Here is a 14,332-nt window from a genome sequence, read left to right on the forward strand (position 1 = left end):
ATAGAGCTCTTTGTGGCTACTAATATCCACAATTTTTGTCACCCAAGTTCCAGATTCAACCCTGAAAAGAAAACCCTTCAAATAATAACAGCGGTATTGCGACTCATATCCTAGTCCAATGATATCCCACCTATCATCACCAGGTTTACAGCCAATTGATATTTTACAATTGGAGAAGCATATAGTAATTATCAATTCGAAAACACATATTACTAGATCAAGAGAAATTGTATGGAAACGGAGATGGATCACAACCATGTAGAACTGGGAGAGGAACCTCACTATTGTTAAGGGGATTAAAAAAAAAGCAACTCCCTTCTTCCTCAGTGAGCAAACAACCACCAGCAACTCCAAAGAGTCTCTTGCTAGAGGAGGATCGACAATGGATGCTGTATACTTTGTTGAAAGCGATGGAGTACAACTCCACATTGGGCCACTTATTGAACCTGATGACGCAAGGCAATTGTAGAGGCAGATCGGAGAAGGAGGAACAGAAATGCCAAGGCTTACAAACAGCTCAAGATCGGACAAAATCGCACATGTCGGGGAGCTTTTTCAAGATGAGAAGGTAAAGTTCCGGTGGAAGGTCAGCCCAGTTCCTTTCCATTTCAATTGCCTCATCCTCCTCCATGATTCTATGGCACCTTGAGGTGGAAGAGAAATGGCTGAGAGCGAGATATGTTTTTGCTTTTGCTAAGAGGGTTTTTGTTTTGTCAATTGGTAATTAAGGATAAATTATAGAATAGTAATTAATTTGTGACAGAAATAGTTACTAAAGGAAAAACTATTTGAGGATTAGCTATTAGAGGAGTGTGCTATATAGGGTAAAGCCAGAAATACAATTTTCTAAATTGCACGTGTCCAAGTCAATGTCAAGTTGGTATTTTTCTGAATTGCAAAAGTCTTAATATACATACCTACATATATCACCAAATTAACAATGTTGTGGCAATTTTATTGAGCACTCATGATGTTTATTAGCATAAGTTGATTGCGGTTTGGAGGTACTTATATAAACATAGGGCTTGTAGTTATGTTCCCCCCACCAAAAGAAGAATAATAAGGAAAAGGTAAAACCAGTAAAGACCATAATCTAGACCTAGAAGTGTTTGATTGTGGCTGTAACTTTTAGCTACTATATGTTGAGAGCGTAATTTTCTTTTGTTTTATTCTTTTAATGTGAATTAAATTGAGAAGCACTAAAAAAATGGCAAGGGTAGGTCAGATAACAGCTAAAGGATATAAAAGATGGCCATGGAGTATGCTGAACTTAATTAGCAAACAACGTGCTTAGGCTGATTGTGTATTGGCCAAGGAAAAAGCGAAGATTGAGCTCTTCTGTGGAGGCCAAGAGGATTGAATTGATAGTAGAGGTGATTAATGAGTGAGCATGAGTGAGTTTGGGTATGCTCATGCTCGGCTCATTAAGTAAATGAGCGAGTTTGAGCGAGTTGATAAATGAGTGAGTTATGAGCAAGTCACGAATTACAAAATTTAATAAATTATCATAATTCATTTAACCTTTTTTTTGACAATAAAACCCCGTAATAGCATGAGCGCTTCAGGTTTTGCTGATTTAGGTTAAGGGTTTTGGTAAGATTGAGCGCTTTAGGTTTTGCTGATTTGATTTGGTCTACTGAATTTGGTGTATGATACACGGATTTAATGAGGCAGCGATGATTTAATGAGGCAGAAATTTAGTTTATTGATTTATTTGGGATTGGATGTGGCAAATTCTTAATGAGCGAGTTATGAGCGAGTTGTTAATGAGTTTTTAATGAGGGAGACATGAGAGAGTCACGAGTTATGAGCAATTTACTCACCCCTAATTGATAGTATATTTAAAAGTTTAATCAATGCTTTCTGTTAAATATTTAGACAACTATTTATAATTTGCACTTTTTTTTCAAAACCACAAATTATCCTCTAAGATCAGATTCAAGACTGTTTTGTGCACAAGGTAGTGTTATTATTGTGATCTTAATTTTTACTATCTCAACTTGGACAAATGTGCGCCTTAAAATCTTCTAAAGGCCAGAATTAAAACTTTTGTTAAAAAATGATCAAATATTGTTATTAATGAATATAAACTACTCCTATTCAATTTTGATGGTTCACTTTTTTTATTCTAATTTCAGACATGCAAATGGATAATGTACAATCCACATAACATGACCAAGCCACCTGTAATAATAAAAAACGCAGTATAATCAAAACAATCTGATGTTAGATGTTATCGATTATAATAAAAACAAGTCGTGCAAAAAAAGTTCTATTTCTTTGATAAATACTAAATCGTCGAACTATATATTCAGAATTCAGTTACATTCAACAAAAAAAGAAATTAAGAAAAAAACTGCAAAGTAACGTAACTAGGTAACTATCACTTCCTAGTTTTAACCTCAATATTCGAGTATTTCTTTCAAAATTATTGGATCATTCTTTTTGCTACAACTCTCCTATGCTCTCAGAAGATACTATAAATTTGAAGCATGCTACTTTGAGATGATTGCAAATTGCAAGAAAATCGAAATTAAAAAGGATAAAGGAAAGAACAGCAGAACTTAATGGAGGAAACCATATTGTCTTTGCACTGAAGGTTTCTTCAAATTAATGCCCGACATCAACTTAGAAATTTCAGTTGCTACCCCTTGCTGAATTCCACGGTAACCTAAAAATTTGAAGCATATTGCTTTCAGATCCTTACAGTTGTGCCTCTCAGCTAGACACAACAAGGTGACCACATTGCGCATGTCAATACTACTGCACAACCTCTTCTCGCATATTATCTTTAATCTCTCCAAACCGTATCTATCAGCCGCAATCAACAGATGTTGAGCCATTAATTTACTGTCCTGCTTCTCATTGCTCTCTTTTATCTCTTCAAATCCAGGAATAGAATCACTATATATAAAATTAAGCATAGCTTTGAACACTGGAGCTTCCATTTCTTCAATTTTAATTATGGTATCTGAATTTTCCTTCATTGGACCGAAAAATTGTGCTAAAAATACTGGAGATCTTGCTGCGAGAATGCACTTGTGAGCACTAAAGGATTCGCCATCCACTTCGAACGTAACATCCGCTCCAATTCCATTCTCCAGAAGATGGCCAAATTGTTGTTGGATGTTACTAGCAGGAACAACAATTTGTGCAGCCACTGGAAAAGTTTTAAACACACTTTTAATTGCAAAACAATCATCCTTGATATTTGACTCCAAAACTATTCTTTTAGCAAATAAATGATAGGCACGATTCCTATCAGTTGAAACATGCAATTCTTGTTGATTTGCTTAATAAGGGTAAAGGACATCTATTTTGGTCTAGAATAGTAAAACTAACTTGTGCCCTTACAAATTAATTCTGATTTGCTTTTGAGGTGAAGAAATATTGATATGTCATCATCGATCTTTTGCCTCATTGAAACCATTTGAGGAATACGGGGTAATCCAATCATGCCCACCAACATCAAAAATTGTTGATTCGAGGAATTTACCTTTGTTGATATTCTTATCTAAAGAATATCCCGCATTGCTGAACATATGCATTCTTGTCATCTTTTTCATTCGACTTACACAACCTATGGTTTCTAGAATGGAGAGTGACATGGATGGATATATAGAATGGAGTGAATGCAAGTAGAATTTTTGTAGAAAGGAATTCTTCTGGTACTGCTTAATCTCTCCCTTTTCAAGGATGGAAAAAATGGAGCTACCAAGAATTATTGTTATTGATTGGAGAAGATGAAGAATACAACAAATTTTGAAGATGGTCTATATTCACTACAAGTTTAGATTATATATTCTATATTTGAATCAATTTTGCTTTGATATTCTCTATAATTTTCCTTTATAAGCCGACGAGAAACCAAGCTAATTGGAGAGAGGCCAGATAATACTTGATAGTTTATTTAAGATGTTTTAAATTTAATCTCACTTATCTATTTGTTTTCTAAATTTAATCATACTTATAATATTGGTGGTGAAAAGTTGATCCATGAATGATGCTAGAATTAGAGACTATTTTTTAGCTTGTTTATTTTTTGGGTCAGATACTCATGAGCATGTGTGATATACTGATAAATATTACTTCATACAAAATATTGTTAGAGTCTGACTGCTAGTTGTATAAACATATCAGGACAAATGCTTATAAGTCATATGTCCGTATTCAAAGTTCAAACTGTCGATTCAAATTATTCAAAATTATCTTCATATTAAAAGGTGCTTAGAGGCCAAACTTTACATTTTTTGAAAAAAATTATTATTTTTTTAGACACTTTTAAAATGAAGATTTTTAGAAAATAATGCATCAAGATGCGTACAAAAACTATTATTTTTGTACCAATTGACTTCATACTAAATAAATTTAAAATTTTAGAAAATGTATATATCAACGAGGATCTCAAGAAAGATATCGGTTTGAACGGTTTAAATTTATCGTTTGTACATTAAAAATGAATATATGACTTATAATCATATGTCATAATATGTTTATATAAGTAGCATAGCCGGATTCTTGTGAGATTTATAAATCTCAGTAACTTGTTGATATTTTTTTTATTTGGATTATACAATTTGTTGGCAATGACATCACCCATGCAATAACAATGTTATGCTCATTTTATTTACCTTTTATGGTTGTATTAGAGCAGATAATTCATATTTCATTTGGTCGAATATATGTAATGTTGAGTCCAGCTATAGTATGACATCAGTGTCATTTCAGCCTATATAATATAATACTAACTCTAAAACCTATTAAATCGACTTCAAACGAGGAAACCTTTCAAATCAATCTGCTTTATTTTTGTGCATTTACATGCAAAATTTATAATTTTTTGAGTTTATTTAGTACCAAGTCAAGCAATCAAATGTGAGATTTTTTAAGTTAATTTTAATGCATTCATTTTTCAACGCTTGATTTAATACTAAAATAACTCAAAAATATAATTGGCATGTAAACGCATCACTTGTATATTAAATCGGTTTGAATAACGGTTTGGATTTATTGTTTGAAATCTATCCAATAATTTTTGAAATTTATGTCATATAACATTAATGTCATACTAGCTGGACTATGTAATGTTGGCATACCTTGTAATTTATATCATGTGATTTTGTCATATAAAGGGTCTGCCTTGTAAGAACTTAATTACAACATTAGTGTACATGTTTGCAACAATAAATATAATTACAATGAATATATTTCGCTGATGTTGATATGTAGTCTAAATCCTCATATCAGTTAGTGTTTATTTGATTTTCAAGCCAGCTCTATAAACAATTACAGATCTCTTCAAGCTTATGCCGAATTCAAATCCTCCTCGGTACCGTAATAGGAAATCTTTTAAATTACTGGATCTGGACCGTTCTTTTTAACTTGGCACGAATGTCAAAGCCCAATAATACTGCCCCCCTGTGCTAGCCCAAAACCCAAAACAGCTGGTAATTAATCTCAAACCGTAAAGTGAAGGAAATCTTTTACAGTAATGGAGAGGATACTTGTCCCAACACATAGTCCCATACAACTCAATCTTATGCATAAACACATTAGCAGGCCCACCGACCAGCTTCTCCAACCTCTCTACTGCCAAAACATGCAATTCTTTGGTCAAATCAGAAGTAACTTATCACTCTTAACTGGTAGCAGACCTGACAGGCTCTGTGCCACGTCTTTCTAAGTTCAGTGTCCCAGTCACCTTCCCGAGTGAATTTCAGTTGATACATAAACTCACCAAGTACTCGATATATTTAAAATTATCAACAAGACCTTAAGAATTTTCCTTTCTTTGTTTTTTTTATTGTTGCATGAAAATATCAGATTTTTATTGATGGAAGTTCAGGATGGCCATAGACCTGTAACATTTGAAATGATGCCCAGAAGCATCAGGTATTGGTTTGCAGAATTTGATAGATAATTATTCTCAAATGACAGGTTTGCCCTTAGTAAATATGACATGCTCTATAAAATGACTCCTGCATTGTCAGAATTAATGTCCATGGGAAATGACACCTGAAACACATGCCAGAAACAAGGCAGGCAATTCAATAGGTTCATGTGCAAAGAAGAAACTCAGAACAGTGATGATTTGTGAAGCTAAACTCTGACAAAGATGCAAGAAATAAGTAAGAAAAAGTTACCTGCAATAAAATAAGTGACTTGGGCTAATCACAATGGGATGAACTGTGCTAACAATCTTTCAGCCTTCACAGAGACTTTTTCTCAAACATCTTGTATGCATTGTGGCCTTTTATTCATAGTAGGTAAAATCGGCCGATACCGATCCGATACGGCCGATCCGTATCGGTATCGGCCGGCCCCGATCCGATCCTGAGCCGATCCTCACATAGCAAATCATAAAGAAAAAAAAAAAAAAAAACCCGATTCTGAGCCGATTCCGATCCGATCCTCCGATCCCGTATCGGTATCGGCCGGGACCGATCCCGATACCGATACCGATTTTTCCTACTATGCTTTTATTTCCCATTCACCTCTTGGCTTTTTCTTTGAGCCACCCCCTTCCGAAAAACTAGAGATAATAATTACTGAAATAATTAGTGAAATTGTTCTATTGACCAGAAGAATTAGGATAAAAGAAGGCAATCCCCAGTTATTAGGATAAAAGCGATAGATCCAATTAATCTAACATTGTTCGCTTATAAGGAAACATTAGTACAGAAAATTCCATGTACATGATTTTGGAGAGATTGAAATTATTTCATAAAAAGGATAAATAAATCAAAATGGCCTTGCAAAAAAAGTAATGACAAGATTAAGTTGTGACTGGAAATACCTTCTGACAAGGACCAGGTGTCAGTTCTGAAATCTCAAAAGTATATTTGCAATTCCTTAGGAGCCATCATTCGAAAAATCGCAACTAATTCAGACAAGTGACCAAAATTTGCTATTCAGTGTAGACTTGAGTGTGTGCTCAGTGTTACCATGCATGTACAATAAGATTTGAATCATCCGTTTTAATCTGACACGAAATGGTTTCCATTCAAGTAGGTACCAAAATAATTTTAGCTTGGTAGGGAGTTATGATACCACAGGGGATACTCACCTGAGTTGCACTGAGTGTCTTTCAAATGTTAAAACTCTCAAACTGCCTGGTGTTTCGGTTAAGGTATGCACATCACCAACACTGACCAAACTCACCCGTTAAAGTTCTGTGAACCTGTTAGACATGATATATACCATATGTACCACTTAATGTTGAACCGCAAAAGGTTTCCTGGATCATATTCCAAAGATCTGAAACCCCAACCCGCAATTTTCCCACAATTTTCCTGCAACTCTAAGAGCTGATGCAACCTCAACGATTTACGACCAGAGCCCAATATGACCCAACCCATCAGTGTGTCTTTGGGTGAAGTGCAATGGGACGAACTGCGCTTACAACCTTACAGCCTTCACAGAGACATTTTCTCAAACACCTTATATGCATTGTAGCCTTTTATTTCCCGATTCATCTCTAAACTTTTCTATGATACAGTTGGAATGCTGACATCCCTCAAATCATAGATATATTTGTATAGACAGCAACATCTCCACAAATGATGTGCATGCCAAAAACAAGGCAGGCAATTCAGACTTATTCCCAAACAAGATGCATTTATGATATGTGTTAAAATGCAACAAAACCACAGATAATCTATTTCAACTCAAAATTAAGAATACAACAAGATAATAATAGTATGAACTGCAATGTAATAAGTATCAGATCCAGTTATCTCTATTTTTTATTTTTATTTTTTTCTAAAAGAAGGGGAAGGAGGGGGATTTAACAGTGTGTTGGAGAACAAAATACAAGAAAGAAGTAAAAAAAACATTACCTGCAGTAAAAGAAGTGACTTGGGTTAATCACAATGGGATGAACTGTGCTAACAATCTTTCAGCCTTCACAAAGACATTTTCTCAAACACCTTCCATGCATTGTAGCCTTTTATTTCCCAATTTACTTGGTTTTTTCTTGTAGCCATTCCCATTCAGAAAAAATAGAAATGATAATTAGTGAAACAATTAGTGAAATTGTTCAATTAACTAAAAAAAAAAATTCTTCACAATGCTTAATACCCATTTGTTCATTCGCTTCTTAGGGTCTCTTGACTTGATATCTGTTTTAAATACAAGAATATACCTGTCAGTTACCTCCAGCTCAGATCTAGTAATAAAAGAAGGCAATCCCCAATTACTTGTATAAAATCGATTGATCCAACTAATCTAACATTGTTCTGTTTTGAAAAAGGCTGAATTCAAGGGATAATCAACCTAAAAACTAAATTACAACTAATTAATTAATATTACAAACAACTACTGACACAACAAGAATTAGAGAATTGCAACAAAGGGTCATCTATTCCATGATTATAGTTGAAATTATCTTCATGAAAAGGAGAAATAACCAAATAAATCAAAATGGTTTTGCAGCAGAGAGGGAGAAAGAGCAGAAAGTGATGACAAGGTTAAGTTGTGACTGGAAATATCTTCTGACGAGGACCTGGATGCAGTTCTGACATTACAAAGAAACACAATTTATTTGACTGCTCCCTGCACTCCCAAGGACAACATGAATTAGTTTTACTTTAAATAAATTTGTTTATACATATTTGCATTTCAACATTGAGCTAAAGTAGACATATAGTTCCATCTTTTTTCGCATGCTAAGTTTTGGAAAAAAATAATCTGAAAAACTGGGCAGAAGAATTATGTAAAACCACAAGACCAAAATAGATCAATAAAAGCAGAAAATAGCACACCAAAATAGACCAAAATAGATCAATAAATACCAAGAAAAAGTAAACTCAAACATAACAACTGAGTACATTACTCTACACAACAATTAAGAAAATAGCACACCATATATGTTCCTATCAAACAAGCAAACTAGCCACCACAAGGAAGTTCCATCACAATACCATTTCACAAGTAGTCTCAATTAATTTCACATTTCTTGCACAGACCACTTATTCTTAAGAGCACATCTGGCTCAAAGAAGGCCTTTAGAATCCTATACGTATTTTCATCTGGCTCAAGCCCTTTAGAAATCATGTCATCTACAAATCTTATTGCCTTCTCCATTTGACCTTTTTTACACAACCCAATTATAAGAGTGTTATAGGTCACCACATTAGGAGCACACCCTTTAGAAATCATGTCACTTAAATAATCCAGAGCCAAATCAATTTCACCGTTCTTGCACAGCCCATCAATAAAAATGGTGTAGGTCACAACATTAGGCTCCTGCCCTTGAGAAATCATGTTGTTTAGAAAATCAAATGCCTTATCAATTTCACCATTCTTGCACATCCCATCAATAAGAGAGCTATAGCTAACCACATCAAGCTCAACCCCTTTAGAAATCATGCCATGTACAAAATCCATTGCCTTCTCAATTTCACCTTTCTTGCACATCCCATCAATAAGAGAGTTATAGGTGACGACATCAGGCTCGTGCCCTTCAGAAATCATGCTGTTTAGAAAATCAAATGCCTTATCAATTTCACCATTCTTGCACATCCCATCAATAAGAGAGTTATAGGTGACAACATCAGGATGAATCCCTTTAGAATTCATATCATGTAAAATATCCATGGCCTTCTCGATTTCACATTGCTTGCATAACCCATTAATAAAAATGGAGTAGGTCACAACATCAGGTTTATGCCCTTTAGAAATCATGTTATTTACAAATTCAAATGCCTTGTCAATTTCACCGTTCTTGCACATCCCATCAATAAGAGAGCTATAGCTGACGGCATTAAGCTCAACCCCTTTAGAAATCATGCCATGTACAAAATCCATTGCCTTCTCAATTTCACCTCTCTTGCACAGCCCATCAATAAGAGTATTATAGGTTCTGACATCAGGCTTAAGGCCTTTAAAAATCATGTCATCTAGAATATCCATTGCCTTCTCAATTTCACCTTTTTTACATAAACCATCCATAAGAGTGCTGTAGGTTATGACATTAGGTTGATACCCTTTAGTAATCATATTACGTAAAATATCCATTGCCTTTTCAATTTCACCTCTTTTACCCAAACCATTAATAAGAGTATTGTAGGTTATGACATTAGGCTGATGCCCTTTAGTAATCATTTCATGTAAAATATCCACCGCCTTCTCAATTTCACGTCTTTTACACAACCCTTCAATAAGAGTGTTGTAGGTCACCACATTAGGACGACACCCTTTAGAAACCATATGGCGTAGTAAATCCATTGCCTTCTCAAATTCACCTTTTTTGTACAACCCATCTATAAGAGTACTGTAGATCACAACATTTGGTACACACCCTTTAGAAATCATATACAGTAGAAAATCCATTGCCTTCTCAATTTCACCTTTCTTGCACATCCCATTGATAACAATGGAGTAGTTCACAACACTAGGTCGGCATCCAAACTTCAGCATTTTGTCGAGCACCACAATCACAGCCTCACCAACCCTATTGTCGTCACAGAGACCTTTCAGTATTGGACAAAAGATATGAGCATTAGTGCTGCGACCATCTTTGAGAAACCGTCCCAGAAAACCAAACATTAGGCTGACCCGATTCGTTTTCACACAACATTCCATCAAGATCTTATAGGTATACTCATCAGGATAGCTTCTTTCAACTTGGGTTAAGCGGGTGAAGAAGGAAAATACAAGGTTGATTAAAGTTTTGGTGCGAACTAAGGCGGAAAAGAAATTATTGAATTCACGGATGTCAGCTAGAGGATCCAACAGCCGATCAAACTTGCGACGCGCACCTTTGGCAGTAATGACATCCTCCTCCTGTTGCTTCCCCTTCTGCTTTTTCCCCGCCTTCCGCTTCTTCACCTTCCTTTGTTGTTGAGGTGGCGTCTCAATCTTTACAAAAAGATCATCCAAATTGATATTAATTGGGGGATAAGTAGTAGTAGGTGGTGAATTTGGTTTATCAATTTTTTTGTGGGGTCGAGATTTAAATTGGGGGAACACACAGCATACAAGGAAGAGACCTCGATGAGAAGCAAATTTGAAGGAGGATTGGGATTTGGATGTGGGCGGTGAAAGCAAAGAGGAGGGGGCAAGTGATAAGGCACACACCATTTCTTCCTTTGGCCTCTTTCAAAAATTCTATCTAACAAGGTTGAGCTTCACTTCCAAATAACAAATTGTGCTTCTATTTTTTACTAATACTGCATTAAAGGAAAATAGCATATAATTAATTGACATATGGCAAGCAATAATGCAATTATGTAGGAATATGAATTTAACCACAGATAAGTAAGAGAATTAGGAGCAGCTTTATACACAGCCACCAATTATATGTACCATAAGATTAATGTAGAATAAGTCAGCATTATATCAATTCTTTGGCAACATAATGTGGTATATATAAAGTCTAAAGCATCCAAATTGAATTAAAACTGAACAATTAAGAAAAAAAACAAAAGGAAAAGAGAAAAGAGGCTCCAAACCAGAATAAGAAGAACGGGGAACGGAGGAGGAATAAAGATGCTTATCCAGATGGGGAGATGTTTGTAGATTGCAAGTGGATGAAAGTAAATTTAGCATTATGGGCTGTCTTTCTTCTGGGCCGAGAAAATTACAATTGGGCCGAGCAACTTGTCCCACCATTCGGCCTTGTTTTGTAAATATCTCCAATAAAATAAAAAAGAGATCCAAACCAGAGTAAGAACTAAGAAGAACGGAGAACGAAGAGAATCCTAATTATTCTCCTGAGGCGATTCTGTGCTGAGTGCTGGAAGAACGGAGAAATCGAGGAACAGATTTGAAGAAATGGAGCTTAGCAAGTAGCAGCAACTGTGAAGACTGAAGAGTAATAGGCTGACGAATTGGGGCCCACGGTTCAGAGAAACAAATTTTGAGAGTAATAGCAGCAACTAGCAGGAATAGTATCCTCTGCGGAGTCGTTCTGTGCGAAGTTTTTAATTTGGTCTGTTCATTTCAGATTGAACAAATCAGATTAAAAACTCGGCAAATTTTGAGAATTTTTGTTTTTCAAAATGAACGGATCAAATTAAAAGCTCCGCACGAAACGACTTCACAGAGGATACTATTCCCCCATTGGCACAGAGAAGCAGAGGTGGGGTTTCGTAAGTCAAATTAAATGAGAAACATAACAATGGATTAGTCTAAATGGACTTGGAGTATGTGAACTGTGACATTTGGAAGTGGGCCTTACTTGTTCAGTTCTTCAAGACCAGGTCCAAACTAACTTTTTTCTTTTTGTATTAGCGCAAACCCGTCCTCGTTTATTTCTTTCACTAATAGTGGGGTCCATTGTCAGGTTGTATTGTTAGAGAGCTCCCTCTACAGCTCTACGTCGTCTCTTTTGCCCACTGAAAACTAGAAACCGTATGACCAGTTATTAGTCGCATCTCCCATTTTGGGAACCCCGTAATATCTTCATCCTCTTTTAATCTTGTTCATTGAGTTTCCTGTTAAATTTTGCTTGTTCTCTTAATCAAAATTCATGATTTGAAATGTACATCTTATTGTGAATTTTATTTCATGAAAACTATAAGCCCTCTTTTTTAGTTTCCAAGGAATTAATTATCTCAGGTGTTTTCTGTTGGAATTTCATATGTATGCCTATGTGGTGAGAATTTAAAATTTTTTCTATCACTACTTAGCTCAATATACAAAGAACGTTATTTATATGACAATAGCAAACAAGAAACTTCTTAATAGTTTTATCAAGCACCTAATGTACACTAAATAGAATAAATATATCTCATCTTTTCTCAGTAATGTAGTAAGTCATAATGCGCATCTTTTTTTCATCCACACAGTGCGGCCCCAACATTTTGAGTGAAGGTTGGTTGATTGATTGAATTTGGATTCTTAAGGTAACTTAAATTTTAAGTTCGGATTCGGACTATTCGATCTGAATTTTTCTCAAATATATATTAAAGAAGTTCCATAAAATTTACCTTGAATTTAAAGATTATTAATTAATGAAGAAACAATTTAGTCTAATTTATGGGCTTTTGGGCCCGGTTTCATATACTAGCTCTTAATTAATTATAATCAGAGACAAATTAGAAAGTAATTGCAAAACCCTCCTGCCATTAAGCCCAGAAATAGTAGAGCTCCATACAAAGCATAGCAAACATACAATGCAAACTACATATACCATGATCAACCTTAATTAAACTGGTACCTGTCATCACCCGGTACCAAACCACCAGATTCAGGATTGGCGCACTTTAAACAAGAAAGATATATATATGGGGCAGTAGCTACGAGGGATATTGTCAGTATACTCTCATGGATACTTCTGTTGCAAATAAAAAAAAAACACCCTTCTATCGGTATACCCTCGTGGATAGTCACTTTTGTCCTCATAGATACTATCCCATTCTTATACTTAAACAAGTAAAACAGAAACATAAAACTATTTAATTAAATCCTACTCTTTTAATACTAAGACATCATATATAGAGTTTTTCTCCAAAGCAAAAAAGCAAAAAATAAATCAAACGTGTCAACAAGATTACAGTGCCTTGATACTGCGTGCGTCATCAACTGTGCCCTTCAAACTGTGCGCATATGTATCATTCTTCACCGAAAACCATGCATAACCAAAACACCCGATCGAGCTAGCTAGCTAGCTAGCTCATGTACATACATACGCACGTATATGTATATATATACATATTACTTTCAAATAGGTAGCTTAGTAGCTACATATATCTCTATATCGGTGTATATGTCTAATTTGTATATGCATATGTATGTATGTATGTATATATGTATGTGTATATATAGCTTAGTTATATGGTGAGGCATATTTATGTATATATGCCTTCTGAATGACTGAATCTCCATCTCTTTTCATCAAAAAAAAAAATTAATCTCCATCTCTTCCTACTCTTCATGCTCATCTTTCTTTTTCTTATTTTTTGGGCTTTTCCTTTCTTTTCTTTATCTTCTCTTGATTTGTATAGAATATATATAGATATGTAAAATGGTCTGTTATGGACCATAAATGGAAAGTACTATACACGTTGGGATCGTTATATAGAGACCAACTAATTAGCCCCGGAAGATGTTATAATTACTCTATCGCCACGCATACATGTTTGAGGCAGAATTTTTATTTTTAGAAATATATATTGTTAGAAAGGGAAAGATATTTTTTTAATGTATTAGAAGAAGAAATTGATTTATTAATTTGGTTTCTTGAGAGTATTTATACGTATTTCAATCCTTAGCCATAAAAAATTATGATATGCATACAAACGCTCTAAAAAACTGAATCAATAATTACTTTGATTTCCTATAAAATGACTAAAGGAATCAAATTAAACTATGGTCTCTTATTGACATT

General features: G+C 34.8%; 1 protein-coding gene and 1 pseudogene across 1 annotated transcript; both read right to left on the reverse strand.

Moving 5' to 3' along the window:
• Nucleotides 1-2,564: 2,564 nt before the first annotated feature.
• On the reverse strand, nucleotides 2,565-3,608 carry LOC144544841 (BTB/POZ and MATH domain-containing protein 1 pseudogene; annotated as a pseudogene).
• Nucleotides 3,609-8,854: 5,246 nt separating this feature from the next.
• Nucleotides 8,855-11,476, reverse strand: LOC144545302 (uncharacterized). The gene is made up of 2 exons (XM_078293893.1): nucleotides 11,454-11,476; nucleotides 8,855-11,171 (listed from the first exon to the last, which is right to left on the reverse strand). The coding sequence occupies exon 2, from the start codon at nucleotides 11,080-11,082 to the stop codon at nucleotides 8,938-8,940; it is 2,145 nt and encodes a 714-aa protein (XP_078150019.1). The 5' UTR covers nucleotides 11,083-11,171; nucleotides 11,454-11,476; the 3' UTR covers nucleotides 8,855-8,937.
• Nucleotides 11,477-14,332: the final 2,856 nt, after the last annotated feature.

The sequence above is a fragment of the Carex rostrata genome, chromosome 27 (genome assembly GCF_964058835.1).
Source record: "Carex rostrata chromosome 27, lpCarRost1.2, whole genome shotgun sequence".
Classification (NCBI taxonomy): Eukaryota; Viridiplantae; Streptophyta; class Magnoliopsida; order Poales; family Cyperaceae; genus Carex; species Carex rostrata.